This window comes from Pezoporus occidentalis, unplaced genomic scaffold (assembly GCF_034315485.1).
Source record: "Pezoporus occidentalis ecotype Australia unplaced genomic scaffold, CSIRO_AGI_Poc_V1 ctg11, whole genome shotgun sequence".
In the NCBI taxonomy this organism is placed as follows: Eukaryota; Metazoa; Chordata; class Aves; order Psittaciformes; family Psittacidae; genus Pezoporus; species Pezoporus occidentalis.
The window spans coordinates 1,773,051-1,793,455 of NW_026912886.1; the positions used below are offsets into that span (position 1 = coordinate 1,773,051).

Genomic DNA, 20,405 nt, shown 5'->3' on the forward strand with positions numbered 1-20,405 from the left:
CCTACAAACTGCTGAGTACAGAACCTTACAAAAACTTGTAGGTCTATGAAAAAGAAACAATGTAGATAATGTGACAATTTGTTAAACCTTAAAAAACTTGCTTAGCCTTGTGAAACCTTATGTGAACTGTAGGTTGTGCACATAAAATGAAAAATTCCACTATAGGCAGACTGGGCAGCTGCAACCTCTGAGTATCTAAGCCAAAGGAGAAAGGAGGACGAACTTTGTGGATCGGGAGGTATAAAATAGGTAGATACTTAAGGCAAATTTAGAACCCTGAACCAGGTGTGTCTGATAGAGATCTCCCTTTATCTGAACAGAGCTTTAACCCTCACTCTGCCTCACAAGCTACTCTATTGTGGAAACCAGGTTTTCTTGACACTCTGTTCATTTTGTGCCTCCTTGTTCCGCTTTTTAATTCTTTCCACACTTCACACCTGTCACATTTATTTCCAGTTCCTTCAGTACCCTACAATAAAAAAAACTTTGTCACTATTGCTGCATCATTCAGGCAACAGAGCAGCTGTGATCAAGTTAGCGTCTGCCTATATATTATAATGACGTGTTAGTGGCAAGTTTCAAACCTTAGCCAAAACCTTCCTGCCATCTTGGATCTCCTCCTCATAGCAACTCCCACTACTATCACTGTGTGGTGATAGGACAAGGGGGTATGCTTTTAAGCTGACAGAGGGGAGATTGAGGTGAGATCTCAAGTCAGTTCTTCCCTGTGAGGGTGCTGAGGCGCTGGCACAGGGTGCCCGGAGAAGTGGCTGCCCCATCCCTGGCAGTGTTCAAGGCCAGGCTGGACACAGGGGCTTGGAGCAACCTGGCCTAGTGGAAGGTGTCTTTCTTCTAACCCAAACCATTCTCAGATTCCATAATTCATCCTTAGATATGCAAAAAAAAAAAAAAAGAAAGAAAAAAGATGAAAATGAGATTTATCTAACTTCTCATGTTTCTATCATGCATAATATGCCATGAGGGAGGGCAGTATGCGCATTGTACCATGAGGGAAGGCTGCGTAGTGGACGCCGTATTTGTACACCTCAAGTTGCAGGTTCAAATGCTGTGGAGATTCGGGTGTTGTGCTCGGCACTGTGCCCCACCGGCCTGCCACACGGGTGTTACCTGTTCACCAGGTCCCGCTCGCGTTTCTCACTGTCCTCTCGCCCGCTCCCGAGCCCCGGGCACAGCGCACTGCTCCAGCACGCGGAACTCACCCACTCTACCTCCCCGTTTCTGCTCCGTGGCCCGTTCACCGCCACCCAGAGCTCCCGGGCGGGCTGAGGGACCAGGGGGAGCCACCCGGCGCCACCGCCCCTCAGCGCGCCGCCAGAAGGACGCAGTGCGCACGCGCACTCCGCGGGGGGGGAGCGGCAGCGGTGTTATTTCTGCGCATGCACCGGAGTGTGTCAGCCCCTGGCGGAGGACGCTGTCACGTGAGTCCGGTGGCGCGTGCACTTCCGGGTGAGCAGGGGCGCGCGGCGCGGAGGTCCCGCTGCGCTGTGCCGGGGCAAGGCCGGGTCCGGCCCCGCCCGTTCGCCCACGCACCCCGAGAGCCAGGTACGGCCGCGGCGGGCTGCGGACAGCGAGGCGGGGGCTGCGAGCCGCGGGCGGGCGCAGGGCAGGGCGGGGCCGAGGCCTGTCCGGCCGCTGGTGCGCCGCGGGGTTGAGCCGGGAGCCGAAGAGCCGCTGCCGGGTGGTGAGCAGGGACCGCCGCCGCGGCTGGCTCCGGAGAGCACTGCAGCGCTGCGAGCGCTCCCGGGCACGTCGGACTTGAGGGTACCCGCTCCTGCCCCGCGGGCGCGCCCCCGGCAGCACGAACCCCGTTTCTCTGCCGCGGCTGAGGAACGAGCGGGTGCGGGGGCCTGTTTTTTTCCGTGGAGGTTTAGTAAATGCGCAGCGTAGAACTGTGCCGCGGAGGTTAAGGGTTGCTCCTTATTTCAGCTACTAATGGAATACACTGTGTAGTAATTGGTTGTTTCTGGTTAACTCGTACACGTATTTAAACCTTACAAAGGAAGGGTACTGTTCAAGTCTTGGAGCAAGACCCTACTTTAAGCTATCTTGTGGAAACTGTCTTGTGAACACAGTGCAGGCAAGCTCGAGTAGCAGCTTATAGCCACGAGCACAGTGATAGGGTTGGTTTGTGGTGTTGATGTTTGGTTTTGTTGTTGTGTGTTGTTTTCTTTTTTTTTTTTCCTGTCGGTTTTCTTCAGTTCTGCATCTGTCCCATAAGAATGAAGTTACCACTTAAGATTTTCATTTAGGTTTGGTGTCTTTTCATTTACAGTCAACTGCATGTTTGCATCAGATGGTCTGTTCCCAGGAAAGCTCTCACGCTACGTCTCGGTGTCTGAAACATGCGCAAAGAGCTATGCACATATCCACTTCTGTCACTGATCAAAATTTCATCTCAAATATTTGATTTGATCTCAAATGAAGCAAATATTTAAAATTCATTGGTGCAAACACTCAGCAGGTTTGTACCCAGGAGAAACTGCATGCTGAGGAGATCATCATGTTAATGAAAAAGAGGGCATGTTTCAGGAGGAAAGTAGTATGATTCAAGCAGCAAGGAGCTGCTTCAGTGTATTAGTCAAAAAGAACAAACAGAACAAGGGAGAGCTGGGAGGACAATTCCTGGGGGCAGCTTGTTGGAGGCTGTGTGCACAGGCACACGCTGTCAGCACCTGAATGGTGTTGGGCTGAGCAATTCAAACCAGGGCAGTCTGACCCTGAAGAGGAACTAGGCTGCTGCCTCCTAGAAAATTAATTTCAGTTCTCTTGGTGAGGGAAGCAGCAAATGACAGTAAAATAAGCTTAAATTTTTGTCTCTGGTACTGCAGTTTTACAAAACCCGGTCTCTTGGGCTTGTTTGCTTTTATCTAATCAGCTCGCACAGCATAGCTGTGAGCACCGCAGGACACTTTAAAATCAGTCTGTGGCTGTGTCGGGTCATGAGAAGAGCAATAGAGATTTGCTGTGAAAGGTGATCCTCCAGAATAGTAAGTGTATCTTGCTTCTTTTGGGGCATGTAAAAACCTGAATGTCATAATTAGCAGTATGATTGCATCCAAACTTGTTTTCTCTGTTCATTGTTTCTCTGCTTTCAAAAGTAGCTTCCTGTTTTGATTAGTGTTGGTTTTGTTAACATCCTCATTGATAAGTGTACCTCTTCCTGCTAATCTTTAGAGCCAGCGCAGCCAAGAGCTTGGACTTGTGTATCAGCAGAATGGTTTATTATGTTCCATTATTGGGGATTTCTTATTGCTGGTGATGGGTGAGCGTCAAAAAGCACAGCTTGACTTGCACATCACAGGGTGAGATTGCTTTCTGAAATAGTTATCTGTAGGGGTTTTGGGGTTGGTGTGGTGGGTTGTTTGGTTTTTTTTTTTTTTGCTTGCTCTTTTTGGGGGGAGTAGGGGGTTAGAACTTGGTTTATGTTTTAGATCTGACTGTCTGAGTAGTTATTAAAAGTATACACTTAGTATCTCCTATAGAATCTGGAGAGCTGTCAAGTTCCTTAAAGTTTGGAGTGAACTGGAACTATCCTAAATGATAGATCAGGTTGCTTTGGGCCTGCAACTGAAAGGTTGTTCCTGCTTGAGCAGGGCATTGGGCTGTATGAGATCCCTTTCAACTGAAATCAGTGTATGATAAACCACTCCATGAGCAGTTCTGTATGAGGAAAAAAGTATAAATAGAAGCAAACCTTAAATTTTCCCTGTTTCCTCCTGCCCCCACTGTGTAGTATCATAACTTGGGTCTAAGTAGAAGGATGTGCTGCAAGTGTGGGACTTAAAATAGTATTGAACTAGCATTTTCTTTTATGTTCTGCAGCTCCTCTTTAGCCTACTGTCCTGAAGGCAAGAGGTTCTGGTGTATAAGGAGTCTCTATTAACAATTCAAGTTGGCTGGAGAATGGAAGGTGTTGAGTTTAAGGAAGAATGGCAAGATGAAGATTTTCCAAGGTTTATAATTTTATTTTTTTAAAGTAATTTAAATGAAATGCATAACATCCAGAATAAGCTGCCTCTTTATCTTCCATGTGAACTACCACTCTAATCATCTTGAAGTGATGTCCGTTAATATAGTATTTTTCAAAAGCTCTGTGCTCTGGAAGAGGGAACCCTTACGTCTGTTAAGTAATACAGGAATGCCACTGGTGAAGCTGCCAGAGGTACTAAAGTGAAAATCTGCAAGTTTGGCTTTGTTCTCTGTAATAGTCTTCTGTAACTAAGTTGTTTGCGTATTATTACCAGAGTCTAAAGGCCCAAATATTTCATTAAGCAACATTTCTGAGCAAAATTAATAACAGTTAAAGACTGCTAGTAATGCTTGGGCTTACAAACAAACTAAACCAACTTACATCACAGGTATTCCATAATAACACGACTGAACTACTTTTGTAATGTATTTCATGTCAAATGTTCTCAAGCAAGAACATGACAAGTTTCCTTAAGGATGACACTAGTAGGAACCAGTATTTTGGCACTTATTACATCAACAGATGTTTGCTTGAATCCTGTAAAGGAATTTTCAGTGACTTGGGTGCTTTGCTTGGTGAAAGCTTGAACTTTAGGTGTAAGTAAGTTAAGTTCAGTAGTAAGCAGTGTTTAAGTCTAAATAATTGGCATTTAGCTGGCTATTTAAAAAAGAAAACAAGTTTTGTAACAACAGTTTCCCCTTTGTGCACTAGGCCTCTGCCAGAGGATGATCCTGTGGAGTCAGATGTATTGGCTGCCACTGGAACAGAAAGTGAAGCTGGTGAGAATATTCCACTCCAGTCAAGCTGATGGCTTCCTACTTATATGGCTGTCTTAAAGCTCTTTTTTGGTGTGGGGTGGTTCTGGGTGTTTTTTTTTGGGTGGTGGGTGGATTTTTGTTTAGTTTTTTTTGGTGGTGTGGGGTTTTTGGTTTTGTGTTTGTTTTGTGTTTTGTCAGGCTTGGGGAAGCAGCATTCTAAGTGGCATTTTTGTGTATGAAGGGTAGTATAAACATATGGTCTAGAAAAAAGAGGGGTTTGGAATAAAATGAGACTCTTTATCCTCCCTGTGAACAGAGTAGTACTGGACAAAAATGAATTACTGCACTCCCAGACCCATCTTAAAACCTTGGTTCACATGGCTTCCGTGCATCAGTTCGGGCCTGCTTTAGTTTCACTCCAGATTTCAGACCTCTGCAGCCTTTTAAGAAAGTTGTCTGAATGGGCAGGAGGGAAGTCATACAGATGGGGGTTTTTATGTTTAAAATTTTTTTTATCTTGTTTGTCTGCTTTAGTTGTGGCATTTCCAGTTCTGGATTGGTTGTTTTATTTCCTGCTTTCATCTGCTGTCTAAGTCACACAAGTATTTGCCTTGTGTCTCAAAGCATGCTGCGTATTCTCACCTAATAGTTGCTTTCATTTTCTGTTTTTGCTGTTGTCTGTCAGCCTTTTTTAGTCTTTTTAGCTTGTGTATTCTCTTTTATTTCATCAAAGATGGTTATGATGTTTTGAATACGTAACAAAAGGGCTAAGGACATGAACCTATTGCATTCTTTGCAAGACTTGAGGCTTTTCTTCCGTAGGGAGTGTGGTGGTCTACCACTGTGATCATAGTGTGTATGCAGCTCTGTAAGCTTACAGTCCTAAGAACTCTGACCTTGAAGTGCTGTTCTTTTCACCTTGTGTTTAACTCTTATTCCAAAGATAGGTTGGTTTAAGTTATGGGTCTTAACTTACCATGCATTATGACAAAGCACTGGGCTCTTCTATCTTGTTAATATGCTTAGCTCAACTTCCTTTAGCTTTGCAATTAAATAATTTGCTTTTTTTTAAATACAGAGGCTAATGGAACCAAGGTGAGGAAGAAACTGATGGCTCCAGATATTAGCTTAACGTTGGATCACAGTGAGGAGTCTGTTTTGTCTGATGACTTGGATGAGAGTGGAGAGATTGATTTGGACAATTTAGATACTCCTTCAGAAAATAGCAATGAGTTTGAATGGGAAGGTAAGTATTTTGTTACTTTTGTCTGAGGCTCTGAAATATTTCTATTTTGTTATGTGCAGGTCACCACTTTTTCAGGTGGGTCATAACCATGACCAATATTACAAGCAGAAAAATATAAAGGGATTTATTAGCTTATAAGTTGGAAATAGGTGCAGTGAATTTTTAAAGACCAAATCAGACCTTGATTGATTAGCAAGCTGGCAAAAGAATAACTGTAACTCAAACTTAGGGGAAGGTCATAAATACCTGAAAGAGTCCAGGTTCCTCTCGGTTGCAGTGTTTTTAAGAACCAGGGGGGGCGGGGGGGGATATCCAATGTGAGTTATGTGTACTGCAGATACTTTTAAGTGGAGGTGAACCATATAAATGGGTATAGATTAGCTAGTCAGAAATCAATGAAAACGCAAGCCATTGTGTTTGAGGAGGGCTGAATGGTATTTCTTAAAATACTCAGTAACGCCTGCTGTCACGTCTTACTGTGGTGAGAATGGCAAATACTCATTAGCCTTAAAGGTTGCATGCTTTCTGGATTGACTGGAAGTGGTAAAAGAGCCTCTATTTTGTGTCAAGGAATTCTTAAATTACTTGATAGTGTATTAGCTGTAGCCACACTAGTAATGATATTTATTTTAAGAAATGAATAGATGCCTCATTCATATAGGCAAAACCTGGGGATTCTGACAAATTTGAGGTTAAGAGTTCTGTGTAGAAGTGTGCTGGGTTCAGCTGTAACAGTTTTTGTTTTTTTTTTTTCTCCTGGTGCTGTGCTGTGTTTCAGCTGTAGTCTGAGAATAGTGCTGATAGCACACTGATGTTTTAGTTGTTGTTAAGTAATGCTTATCCTGATCAAGGACTTTTCAGTCTCTCATGCTCTGCCAGAGAAGAGGGGCACAAGAAGCCAGGAGGAAGCAGAGATAGAACACCTGACCCAAACCAAATACCCATGCCAAAGGGGTATTCCATACCACAGCACATCATGCCCAGTATATAAACGGGGGAGTCACCCAGAAGGGCAGATCGCTGCTTGGGTTGGTCTGAGTATCAGTCAGCAGGTGGTGAGCAATTGTATTGTGCATCTTGCGTTTATTGTTTGGTTTTTTTCCCCTTTCATTGTTAGTTTTATATTCTCTCCCCTTGTTATTGCTGTATCATTATTATTAGTAATATATTGTACTTTAGTTATTAAACTAAACCTGTGGGGTTTACTTTCTTTCAGTTCTCCTCCCCATCCCACCTGGAGTGGGAAGGTAGGGGAGTTACCAAATGGCTGTGTGGTGCTGAGTTGCTGGTGGGGCTTAAACCACAGCAAGAAGTTAAAGCACAAGTTTTAAACTTGCAGTTTAATTTTGTTTTAGGGCCCTTCTATGTGAGCCAAGAACTGTTGTGTTGGTCAGCAGCTGGAGTCTTCAACTTCTGCAAACTTCATGACTTAAGAATGTCTCTTACTGAATTATCGTGTTAACTCAGTTATTTTTATTTTTTTTTTCATTCTGGAAATAAAATACTTTTAATTCCTGAGTAAACAGGAAGCTCTTTTCACTGGTCTAAATTAAACATTGCCTGTTCTTTATTCCAAGATAGCTTATAAAAGGAGAAACACTCTTTAGAATAAGTTGGGTGGGGTTTTTTTAAATAGCTAAAAACGTGTTGCAAGGGAACTTTTCATAACAGACTGCGGGTTTACTTATGTAGAAGGGTTCTCTTTGTAGTGAAGAAGTAGGGTCAGTTTTGCAATGATGTGAAGGAAATGTGCCAAATGTTTGTGTCTTGTTTTTTGAAGTGGCTGAAAAGGGTTTCTGTCTTTTCTTCCTTTAATGCTGCTGCCTTCATTTTCCTGGAAGGATAGTTTCAATTAACAGCTTTGTCTTGGGAACAGACAACTAACTTGCAGTAGGTTTTTCTCGCTTTGGGTAAGGTCTGTGCAACAAAGTCAAGAATCTTATTTAATTGGAGCAAATTGTCTTACAGATCGCTGTCAACATAAATTTTAGATACATATTGATTGCACGCATGTGAATTAGATTTAATTCCTAATAATTTGGCTGCATGTCTGCTTGCAAGGTGCTCAATGTTTTAAATCATGCTTTTATGTAAATCTCTGATCAGGCAACCTGTCTAATTATCATTGGAGTTAACCACTTTGTTTATTTTGGTGAGACTCATCAAGGTCTGTGTTCTGAAAGCCTACAATTAAATAGGTTTCTTAAACAAATGGAGATTTGTCACGTACTTTAACATAGAAAATTACAGTTGATGGATAACTGCCAACGTGGAGTATTTTGATAAACTATAGGTGACACCCATCAGATCCTATTCTGCAGTGACTGAGGGAACTAAGTCAGCTGTTACATCTGACTGGCTAGAGAATACTAAATAGATAGCAAAGTGGTTAACCCGTGTTGTAATTGATTGTCACTGTACATAAGTATTCATAGTGGATCTTGAACGTGTGTTAACTTTGGCAGATGATCTTCCAAAACCAAAAACTACTGATGTCATTAGGAAAGGATCACTTACTGAATATGCTGCGGCAGAGGAAAAAGATGATGGTCGACGCTGGCGAATGTTTAGAATCGGTGAACAGGACCACAGGGTGGACATGAAGGCAATTGAACCATACAAAAAAGTTATCAGTCATGGTGGTAAGGATATGTGATGTGCTGAGAAGGAACTCTTGAGGAACTACTTCTTTAGGCTGAGTTGGGGTGGCACAGGAAGAGCTTTGGGCATAAAGGCTCAAGTAGTGATTCATTTGTTGCAATGTTAAGGCACATGGTTGGTTTAATCCTTTTTTTTTTTTTTTTTCCCCTCTTAAATTCAAGTTCCAAAATGCATGCATGTTCAGATGAAAGTATTAAGATGCACCTATGCAGTAAGATGTACTTACCTGTTCTACAGTGTCAGTGCTACCTGTAGAATTTTTTTAAGAGTTTTTTGAATTTTAAGATATTTTTGTTTAAAGAGTGTTTGAGGCATTAACTGTAGATCTACTGAGGCATAAATCAATCTAATGACTTTTCCTAACAGTCTATGGAGTTTAGGTTGGAAGAAAATTTGACTAAATAAAAATGTTATTAAATGTTATTAAATTTACTGAGATTCTACACTTGAGATGTTGAATCAGCATTTGATCTATGTCAGCTTCACCTGTTTCTTTAGAAGTAGACAAACTTGAAATCTTCTGTAATTGTATGAGTCCATCCATATAGCATAGATGTTTTTAGCTCTCTTTAAGGTAAATAATGAAAACGCTTACTGAATGTGCTTGGCTTGGTGAAAATGTAATCAGTGTGCAGTCACCTTGGTCACTATTACTGCTTTTTTCTTTGTTTTTAGGCTACTATGGTGATGGGTTAAATGCCATTGTTGTGTTTGCTGTTTGCTTTATGCCTGAAAGCAGCCAGCCAAACTATAGATACCTAATGGACAATCTATTTAAGTAAGTCATCGTCTGCATCTGAATACTTAATTTTACAACATGAAATTTAACATTTTAGTGCAAGGGAAATAATTTTTTTTAATGAAGTTTTTTATGTTTCAGGTGAGGGAAAGATAACAAATAGAGAAGCAACTCCATCTGCTTCCAGGGCAAAGGGGGGAAGAAGTTACTATATGTTGCTCAACACTGTTGACAACTCTCTCTCTATTTATTTATTTATTTATTTATTTGAGCACTACTAGGAATTACTTTAATATTCACAGATCTCACTTGAAAGTTTTCTGTGCTTGTGTCTGTAGGTATGTAATTGGCACTTTAGAGCTGTTGGTAGCGGAGAACTATATGATAGTTTACCTGAATGGTGCAACAACACGGAGAAAAATGCCAAGTTTAGGCTGGCTCAGGAAATGTTACCAGCAAATTGATAGAAGGTAAGAAGCTCTGCAGTGTCTTCTTACAATATTCACATGATCAGTGATCTACACACTTAAGACAACTGCTGTTTACTGTGGTGTCTGGTACCTTCTAGTTATGATTTAATCATACAAATTACTTGATGTAGTGAAAACCTCTTCCTAAGCTAGACAGTGTGGAATAATGCTACAGGCATACCTGGCTTTTTGTTGGTTTCTAGTGAAAATAGTAGTGTGAAAATACCAAATACTATTACCATGTAGAATATCCGTAAAACTTCACGTATTAATATGGTAAGGTTAATAATGGGGTGTCTTTCATGAACAACAACATCATTAGTTAAGTAGAAAGATTCAAAGAAACTTCTCTTTGGCATATTAATTCCTTGTCATTATTGTCAAACTCCTTCTATATCTTACATTTTCATTATGCAGTTCTGCATAGTTTTTTCTTCTGGCAGATGGTAACTTCTAATAATGGAGTGTCAGAATACAAGATTGATGTGATAGTTTTGCTTACAGAAACATAGTTTTTATATATTGAAAATCCCCTTGTTGTCCTGCTGCTTTTTTGTGCTAGTAACTATGTCTGCTGTTTGAATTCTTCAGGTTAAGGAAAAATCTGAAATCATTAATCATAGTTCATCCTTCTTGGTTCATCAGAACACTTCTGGCTGTCACAAAACCCTTTATTAGGTAATAACCTGGAAGCTGTTAAAAAAAATCCTAACTACTGTTTACATTAAACTTCAAAAACTGTTTTAATTTTTGCAATAGGTCAATATTAAGTTGTAACTGTAGCCTACATTTGTTCTTCCACAGCTCAAAATTCAGCCAAAAAATTAGGTATGTCTTTACCCTGGCGGAGCTAGCTGAACTCATCCCCATGGAATACGTTGGCATCCCAGAATGCATAAAACAGTATGTTTTATTATTCAAACATGTTCTACACTGATTGTGTTTTAGAACTGGTATATATTGTAATCTCTGATGGGTTTGAATGTAATACTTTGCATTTAATAATTTAACTCCAGTCATTGCTAGCTTTAGGAGGAGTATCCATGTTTGACCACATTGCTAACTGCAGTTTGGTGTGATAATGTATAGGGATTTTCACAGATAGTGCCTTACTTAGTTATCAAGTTATGTTGTGTGAATTAAGTCTTCTAGAGCCAAGGCCCCATTCCATTCACCTCATTATACTAAACCGGCTGGTGAGTGAGAGATTCTGGGCATGTTGATACTGAAGTTATAGCATCTGCAATGTTCATGCTAAAATGTGGAACAATTTAAGTGGTAAATATCACTTGGGTTGGGATGTCATTTAAAAAAAGAGCTGTGGAAAAATGTTGAATCCCTACCCAATAAGAGTTCTAAAATTATGGTGTCAAAGAGGTGAAGGCAGCATCAGTGTCCTTGGTTTTCTCCTTTTCCTTCCCTCCAAGTAAAAATAGCCATTTTAACATCAGTGGAACTCCTCTCTCAAATATGACAATACATTTGTCAGTAGCATTTGTGGGTGAAGTAATAGAATAGAAACCATCAACCTGAGTATTAAAAAAGCCAGATGAAACTACTAACAATTCTGATTATGAATTGATTGGCCTGTTAGAGGCTATCATGTACAAAACTGATAGAGTATGCATCGCAATAGGTGATCACAAACTGGGAACTCCGTATGGAAGTCTCACTATTTGGACAGAAGGGTACATCCGTGTTGGACAGATCCTCACTGTATCCCTGCGAATGTCTGGTTATTGCAGTACACACCTGGTATCAGTTGCACAATGTAACTTTGCATAAGATGGAGAAAACGCAGTTTTCTTGGGGCTGGGAGGAAGGACATGACAATGCTGAAGCAGCCTTTTGCTAGCTTTAGGATACTTCTACTGGGGCTTTTGAGGGATATCTTATGAAAATTCAGACTGTCATTCCAAGTCTTGAAATACTCCTTTCTGTGTTGATGAACCTTTAACTGTTCTGCAAAGTCTGAACTTGGTTAACTTGTGGAGTTAATTCTCAGACTTCTGTGGAGGAATATATCTGGCTTCAAACTGTTCTGAGTATAGACTTTAAATTTTGGCAGTGGATGTCAATACTGTGGAAGAAGTTGTATTGAATTCAAATGTCATTAAAATGTAATACTTCTTGATTAATGGTTAAAAATGGTGGAGGTACTATATATATTTTTAATTATATCAGTTTCAAAACTTGGTATGTTTCTGCAAACTGTATTGACACTAACACCAGTTTGCAGCTTCTGTTGAATTTGGCCTTCATATGTTATGTTTACTGAAATCAAACTTTTCTTCACCAAGGTATGAAGAAGAAAAGTTTAGAAAGAAACAGAAAAGGTATATTCATATTTTGATTAGGGTTGCATCTAGATAAGATGATTTGCACTGCAACTAACTCCCAGTTGATTGGCTTGCATGAAGGAATAAGCATTTGTAAATATAAACATGCACTAGTGACCAAGTTTTTATGCATTAAAGTAATTATAGTGCCTGTGCAGTCTGTCATCTAAAAGAACTCACCCTGGATATTCAAACAGATATTTGTGAATAGTCTCTATTATGTGAGATGCTCACTTTTTAAGAGCATTACATGGATTCTCAACTGAGTCTTCAAGAGGCAAAAGTAGTGCTTCTGTATGAATCTATTAAATGAAGTTTCACTGTTTCTTACAAGAAGTGATGTCTGAAGGAAGAGGTGGTTTCAGGTGCTGAGCTGTGGCTCTGTGTCAACAGACATGCAACTCTGGAAGAAGATCTCATTTTGAATCTCGTATTTTGTATTTTTGGTATTCAGTACTGTTTTTTGGTTATTAACTTGCACAGATGCAGTTCAAGTCAGTAGTGTTTAGTGCTGTTTGTATTTGCAGTGCCTATGTTCCTTGCTAATAAACATTGAATTTTCATTTTTTTAACTTTCAATCTCCTGCTAACTGTTCAAGCTATTCCAGAAGCTGCTGAGATTTTTGCAATGGATCCATTTTTCACTCTCACTAACAAATGTACTGAGGATTTGCTACTAACAGCTTTTTTTATTATTGTTATTTTTCCTGAGTGCATAACTACTGAAGGAGGCTTATTGTCTAAGTTGGGTAGAGAGTAAGGCAGAGAGAGGAACACAGAGATTAAAATGAACTGAAACTGTTTCCAATAGCTACCAGGCAAAGTAGTGACAAGTGTTGAACGTTTTAGGAATTATTCCAATTCAACCTGAAGTACTAACCCTGTCAAATTTAAGAAACCCTTTGAGTATATATTAAGCAGAACTTTTGTTCAGTTTTATTTGCCCAATTTTGTTGCAAGGCCCGTTGTATTCAGGATGCATACTTATTCAAACAATAATGTGTAAACACTTTTAAAAATTTCCACTACAACAAGCACTCTTTAGTGTTCTGTTGATACCATCACTCATGCTACCATCACTAGTATGTTCCTAAGTGAAACTGAAGTATAGAGATTGCCAGCCACTGTTTGATACTGAGATTTCAATCACCTTGAAAGCAGTTGCAGGACATTATTTATTATAAAGGGGGGAAAGGAGATACATTGAAGTTTAATTACTATAGTTGTTGAGGATGGCAGTAGGAATTCTTTGGCTATGTGTATGAATCACTCTGGAAGCTAGGGTATGATATACTTCTATGGATTTATACTGTCAGCTGTATGTTTAGGCATAGCTTGTTTGCATTAGCTCTCCACAGTTTCGTACATTTTGTGTGATTAGTCCTGTAGGTCATGTCAAAACATGCTTTTCTAAGGTACTGCAGTGAGGACAGGGGTGAGTTGTAGCTGCATACTGTGCAGGTGAACAAAGTATTTGATGAGGACTGTTGCTTCTAGACAACACTGCTCCAGACCCATTGGATCCTTGTGTACTGAGTTGAGTTTTACAGTTGCAAAACCAGAAAAAGCCCAAACTCCTGTCTCCTTGTTATGGGTTCATGTCCTGAAAGAGCTGTCATTGTTTGAATCACCTGGAAAAAACTGCTAGTTACAGTTTGAGAGACTGGACACATAGGTTAGGCAGGCTGTTAGAAGACAGGCTTGGCCTTGGCCTCTCTCACTTAGAAATGCTACTGGTTTTAAAAGTAACTTAACTCCACACACGGCTTATTTTCCAGAAGGTGTAGTTAAGATGAGCCTCTTTTTCCTGTAAAGAGGAAAAGTACATCTTGGCAGGGCTGTCAACCATCCACTGCTTTCTGCAAAGCAACATTTTGTTTGCTAGTCCCAAGGCAGATACAGGTATATTTAAAAAACAAAAAAGGGAGGGCACAAACAAAAGCAGAAACCCAGCAGCTATAGCAGCATGATGGTGATTTTTATTTTTTCCCTGGATGATGACAGGAGTCTTAGAATGTAATAGAAAAAGTATTGCACTTAAGGAGCCACCTGACTTTTGTTGATTCAACTAGTGCTGTTACCTTCTTGGCTTAATTACTGTAGCATTAAAGGTAATTCTGTGCTTATTCATCACAGTGGTGCTTGCAGTGTTGTCATTTTACCTGTGAGCCTGTATTCCTGCTTGTATTCATTAATACAGTCAGTCTGGGTTGTTTTTTTCCACAGTCAAACTTAACTTGCACTTTTCAAATGCTTCTTTTCAAATGCCATTTGTTGTATTTATTTATTATTTAACTGGTTTCTCAACAATTTTAATTGATTTCTAAGGGGAGGTAGGAAAATAGATTTAAAAAAAGCCCAACACTGTTGTGACTGCATTCAATAAAAATCTTCGTATTTATTTACTAAAACTTTTTCCATGTAAAAGCTTTGTGTTTTCCTGTTAAGAGGAATAGTTTTGCTTAATATATCAGTAGTCAAACTAAACTATTTACTAACATTGTTTCAATTTCACTGCTTTCTTTGGTAAGCAGAGTTGACCAAGAGCTGAATGGAAAACAAGAGCAGAAGAGTGACCAGTAAGTTTGGAGTCCAGCTAAGACTGAAGAATATGCAGATGGAATGATGCTATCTTTGCTCCATTTACAATGCATTCTGTGTGTATATAATATAACCTGTTGCAAAGGGTGCTTAATTCCTTTGGACTGGCACACAACGGACTGCTTGCTGCTGTATTGGTCTGTCTTGACTTCAATAGCTGTGTTTATATATTCATTTTATATTGCTAAATATCAAAGAACCCTGTGTCTTCAGAGGATGTTCTTGCAATCGTTTATCTAAATGATGCATGTTCTTCAGTAAAATATTTATATACCTAAATGTTAAAGGAAAGAGATAATATATATATATATTTTTATGACTGAACAATATCTTGTGCATACCTGCTGAAGGAATTCATTTGCAGGTAGACAAGGCCATAAGTTACTTGTTGTTATTGTATAAATCTGTTTTGCTGTAAATGGTCAAGTGCATTTCTTGATTGTCACAAAACCCTTAATTTGTTTGGCTATTAACAATCACATAATGTTGTCTTTCACAAGAGTGGAGATGTGTGTTTTTGTTCATAGCCCTACTACAAGCAGTACTCATTAACCTCACTAGAGTGAGTTTGAATTTGGTGTCTTAATCCGCTGTTCCAGGTGCAGAACAGCAGTTCTGTGCACTTCAGCCTGTTGGCCAAAGAGTTTAAGCAGAAGCCACAACAGCAACTGACTGCTGAGTGACTGGGAAGGTATCAGCCTTTCTGAATTTTAAGTTGCAAATTTAGATTCTGTGTTAGTAAATGAAAGCTGTTCCAGAAACCAGCAGGAAATGAGTTCACTGCAGTCTTTCCTGCATAAATATTGGTTGTCATCAGTAGGAACTCTGGTAGTGCTCAGTAGAGCTTGGGAGTTACACAGGTATTCTAGCCATAATAGCAGTTTGCAGGGATATGGGGTACCATTTGCCACCTCTGTGACCTGGGTGCAGCTGTAAACAGTTATTTTTCTCCTTCTTAGTAGCTTCTGCAGTGCTGTGTTTTCACTTTAGTGTGAGAACAACGCTGCTAACCCACCAATGGTTTTAGTTGTTGCTTAGTAATGTTTACTCTGATCAAGGACTTTTCAGTCTCATACTCTGCCAGTGAGGAGGAGCACAGGAAGCTGGGAGGAAACAGAGACAGGACACCTGACCCAAACTAGCCAAAGGGGTATTCCATACAACAGCGCATCATGCAGAGTATATAAACTGGCGGGGGGGGGTGTCACCTAGAAGGCCCAGATTGCCGCTTGGGTTGGGCTGGGTATTGGGTGGTGGGCAATTACATTGTGCATCACTTATTGTTGTTTTTCTTTTCCCCTTTTTAGTTTTATATTCTCTTCCCTTGTTGTCTCCCTTATTATTATTATTGGTGGTAGCAGTAGTAGTTTTGTATTATACTTTAGTTACTGGACTGTTCTTATCTCAACCTGTGGGATTCCCATTCTTTGCATTCTCCTCCCCATCCTTCTCGAAGTGGGGGTGAAAGAAGGAGGGAGGGAGGAGCTGCGTATTTCTGGGTTGCTGGCTGGGTTTAAACCATGCCACTGGTCATCATTGTAGATGAAGCCTCAATTTCTAAAGCTCTTAGATTGGCACAAGACAGCACTAATTTCACTTGAAGTAATTAAGTGAAATTTATTGGTTTTTTTTTTCTTCCCACAATGGTATTGAACTTGAATCTGTAAGAGGTGTTCTTGGATTCATAACTAGTGTTCATAGGTTTATCAGGGCAACAATGATGCACTAGTTAATATGTTGCAAAAGTTTGTAACATCTTTTGATAATCACTGCTATTTCCCGATAAGGACAGATGTGTGCAAATACCGATTCAGGAGCTGAGCAATAGAATATCATAGCAAATATATTAAATCTTCACTTTCGGCTTTTAGTGTGCTCACAATTTTGTCTTAATACTGAAAATATCAGTTCTCAATTCCATTAAAAGCTACTTCTCTTATTTAAAAAGATATGGTTATGTTCAAGCAGATTACTTCCTGACACTGATAAATAGCTGTCAAAGATAGTTCCATGGTCAAGACTTATTACCAATTAATCTACTGTCTCTAATGATACATGTATAGATTCTGAGGGCAAATGAGTCAGATGAGGGCAAATTGCCCATGTATCCAGGAGTTAAGTTTGCAGCTCTGAGACTTTTATCTCAAGATTTAGGTACTCTTATTATAATAGTTTCTGTATAATAGTTTCAAAGAGATTACCAGGCAGGCTGTTCTCTTTCAACAGGCCATGCTAATTTCCAGTTACCTTGCATACATTTGATCAGGTCCAGATCTTCCTCTGAAAGCAGAACACAGATGCAAACATTGTCTTTGGGGCTGTCTTATTTCCTGCTTCAGTTGGCCCAGGTTCCAATCAGTAAACTGGACACTTACAGCTTGTTTACTTCTGATACCTTCACAGTGTAGTGTGTGAAAATGCAAACCTATAAACCTTCCTGATCTCTATTGGTTCTGTGGGGGTCTGAAGCAAGATACTAAGCATTCTGATCATCTCGGTTCCAATTTGTCATAATTTAAAAGAGTAGTATTCTCAGTAAAACCATATTCTTAGTGGATGGGCTGTGGTTCTCCTATGTCCTGTTGCTTCCAGTATGTATAGTGCAGTATGTAATAGCCAGTCCTCTCTATAGGCTGTGCTATCAAATTATGGGTTATTGCCTTTTCTAGTTTCTGAGTTATTCTGCAGCTACATGCTGCAGTAGTACTATTTCTTTTGGAAATGTGTATGTGCTCACTGAATGGTTTATGTTCTCTAGTGTAAGTGTATGTTTTTGTGAATGAAGACAGTGCACATCAGTTCTGTCCTCAAAGATAGCAGCTTGAGAAACAGGCATACTAAAGAATGATTCCCCTCTGACCTTTTGCAGCTCATCATTTAATGCTGAGGTGGCTGCTTACAAAAAGCAAAGAGGTCCCAAAGTTATGGGTAACTTTTTGTTGAGCTCATCTTTTTAAATCTATAAAATAATATTTTAATATTTAAAGCCATTAAAAGTTGGAATGCCGTACTTTAAGTTATTTCTAAGCCTGAATCACTTTGCGTTAACAGTATTGTAGGGAATTCACCTTTTAATGGTGAATTTTAATTCGCCTTCTAAAAGTGAAACTCGTGTTGCTAGAATACAGTTTGAGCCCTGTCAAGAAAAGGATTTCATGAGTCACTAATGTGATTTGGAGGTCTCCTTGGTTTGTTTATATGGATGTGTGTTAAGTCAGTAGTTCTCTTTCATTACTACTGTGCACAGCTGAAACAGATGTTTGGGGCAGTGGCCTCCCTGTGCATGGATGTGACAATTTTGAAGATTGATTTCTACAATGGGATAAATCTTCAGAAGTGGCAAAGATACTTTGGAGAAGGTGTCATTAAAACAGGATATGAATAGGCTCTCAATTGCTTGGATGTTCTTGATGGTATGTGCAGAATGGCAAAGCCATGATCGGTGGGGAAGTAATGGAGAGGGATGTGTAAGGGTTTAGTGCTGAAGCAGATTGAAGTCTTTGAGGTTCTGGAATGTGAAAATGATGAATTGTGTTTCCAAAAAAGCTTAGAACTAGTTAGAATAATATGTAATGTTCATAACTATGCAGCTTAGCTTTTTTTTTTCCTTATTTTCAGTGAACAAGTGAAGAATAGTACTGCTTGCTGTGAGGGGCTTTGTGCTGAGAAACAGCAGTTCTGTTCTGTATTGCAGTTAGTACACAGCCTGTTCTTGTCAGCATGTTTCAGCAAGGTTTTTGCATTGTACACTTTGACAGCTTAAAACCTTCAACTATTCATTCGTGTCAGATTTCAAAATTAATTACATGTTGGTGATAATGGAATCTTCTATGAAATTATCTCAGTGTGTCACAGGGAGGACAGTGTGGCATTGGTGCCTACTCCTGTGTCAGCTTCACTGATGTCATCTGCTCGAATATCCGTAGGTAACTCAAAGTAATGGGAGCAGATGGTGAATGGGCACTTCCTAAACTAAATCTTGTCACAAAGAATTTTCTTGGTGAAAAGTATATTTCTTCCACTGTCAAATATTTGTGTATCCTAGGGATTTATACAGTATTTATTATGTAGAAAGGTGGCTTAAATGCATCTCTTGTCAAAAGCTGTTGTCTTTGGAGAGGACTTTAATGCTCAAGTCATTCCAGTCATTCTCAGAAGAGTCTCATACAAAGAACAGAGGGGAGAGGGATGATAGGTTTCGTGCTTTTTTTAACCAGTCTTACAAAGATTTTGGTGAAAATTCCTACTTAGTCCTTGTGGATGCAGGTCATTCTCTAGAGGGCTTTTTGTTGTGGATTCATGAAACCAGTGCTTTAATTATACTTTTTAAGGATACCTGGTTTACTCTAACATGTAAGTAGTATTTAAGTAATCTGGAAAACAGATCTTGCAGCTTTCCTAGCACCAAAACTCTTAAGTTCCTTATCCATATCTCACTTCCTGTATCCAACTAACAGGAAAAAAGGGCATTTGGAGTGAAGAGGGTGCAGTTGTGTTACAGGTTTTCACTCTTCAAGCATGACTGAGATCAGGGAAGTTAAAGCCATTCTTTGATCAACTAAATTTATTTTTCTTATTTTGCAGTTTGGACTGCCAGGGTCACTGATTTAAATGTACTGATTGGTTTTTGTTTTAGTATTGAAAATGATCTGAGGAGAAGCTACTGGAGTGTTTTCAGAAAGTCAAGTTCTGATTTTACCATGTTCTTTACTGTAGCTTGCTAAGCTGCCAGCTAATATTTCTGACATGGAATTCCAAGTTAATAATTACAAAATGAAACAGATGCTTACTTCCCCTCTGGCTCTGCAGGCCTGCTGTGTTTTAGACATCTGAACAAAGCCGTCTACTTAGAAAGCCTGAGCAGTGATATAGGGTGCTCTGCCAATAGAATGGTAGATGGAAGGGTTAGGACATTGTCTATCGGTGTTGGTAAAGTCCAGTGTGTGATACAGGCAATGTGCAGTGTTGAACAACCTGAAGTTGCAGTAGCCATGCAAAAACATGGGTTGTGAATCACAGATGACACAACTGGCTTAACCTGTTCTTGACAGATATAACTATTTTCCTTTGCCCTTCAATATCAAACTATGTCAATTCAAGACTCTTCACCTACCTCTCAAGAATGTCATGATCCTTTATTTTAAAATGAGCTTGTTTGTGTTCCTGGGTGTCCCAGTGTAACATGATGAACGTATCTCTAAATGTGCTAGCTGTTAATACTTACCGGAAACTTTTGAATTAGGAAACAAAATAAATCCTATATGCGAGAACTACCTTTTCAATGTTTCATTTTGCTGCTTAGTCATACATTGGTAATAAGAGTGTCTTTCCGTGACTGCATACGGCACCACCTCCCACCTCTTCACATTTGACTTCGGTTCCCAGAGCACTGTCGGTGCTAGTTCACTACTGCGGTGGAACTGAAGCATCTTGGAGTTGAGTATTTCGAAGGTGTTCGGCAGCTGTAACGGGCTCGGCTATCCTGGCAGAGAAAAATGGGAGGGGGTTCAGTCACTGAGGAGGTAGAAGGAGCCTCACCCCGGAGCTGCAGACACTGAGCTGTAAGTGTAAGCTGTTCACCCTTACCTGCAGCGCACGAT

General features: G+C 39.9%; 1 protein-coding gene across 8 annotated transcripts; it reads left to right on the forward strand.

The window, feature by feature from the left end:
- The first annotated feature begins 1,384 nt into the window (after positions 1–1,384).
- BNIP2 (BCL2 interacting protein 2) lies at positions 1,385–15,304 on the forward strand. Of its 8 annotated transcripts, XM_062626554.1 has the most exons (12): positions 1,449–1,467; positions 3,196–3,323; positions 3,844–3,974; positions 4,703–4,770; positions 5,828–5,995; positions 8,461–8,637; positions 9,332–9,434; positions 9,734–9,865; positions 10,457–10,543; positions 10,670–10,768; positions 12,166–12,201; positions 14,739–15,304. In XM_062626554.1, the coding sequence occupies exons 3-12, from the start codon at positions 3,925–3,927 to the stop codon at positions 14,785–14,787; spliced, it is 969 nt and encodes a 322-aa protein (XP_062482538.1). In that variant the 5' UTR covers positions 1,449–1,467; positions 3,196–3,323; positions 3,844–3,924; the 3' UTR covers positions 14,788–15,304. The 8 variants fall into 8 exon arrangements, with proteins under 8 accessions (XP_062482545.1, XP_062482538.1, XP_062482569.1 ...); XM_062626561.1 differs by lacking the exon at positions 3,196–3,323 and having other exon boundaries at positions 1,385–1,467; XM_062626570.1 differs by lacking the exon at positions 1,449–1,467 and having other exon boundaries at positions 3,048–3,323; positions 4,703–4,761.
- The last annotated feature ends 5,101 nt before the right edge of the window (positions 15,305–20,405 follow it).

Coding starts and splice junctions, on each gene's coding strand:
- BNIP2 (XM_062626561.1), top strand. CDS start 3,925: ATGGAAGGTGTTGAGTTTAAGGAAGAATGGCAAGATGAAGATTTTCCA. Junction 8,638..9,331: donor AAAAGTTATCAGTCATGGTG/GTAAGGATATGT, acceptor CTTTGTTTTTAG/GCTACTATGGTGATGGGTTA. Junction 9,435..9,733: donor CTAATGGACAATCTATTTAA/GTAAGTCATCGT, acceptor TTGTGTCTGTAG/GTATGTAATTGGCACTTTAG.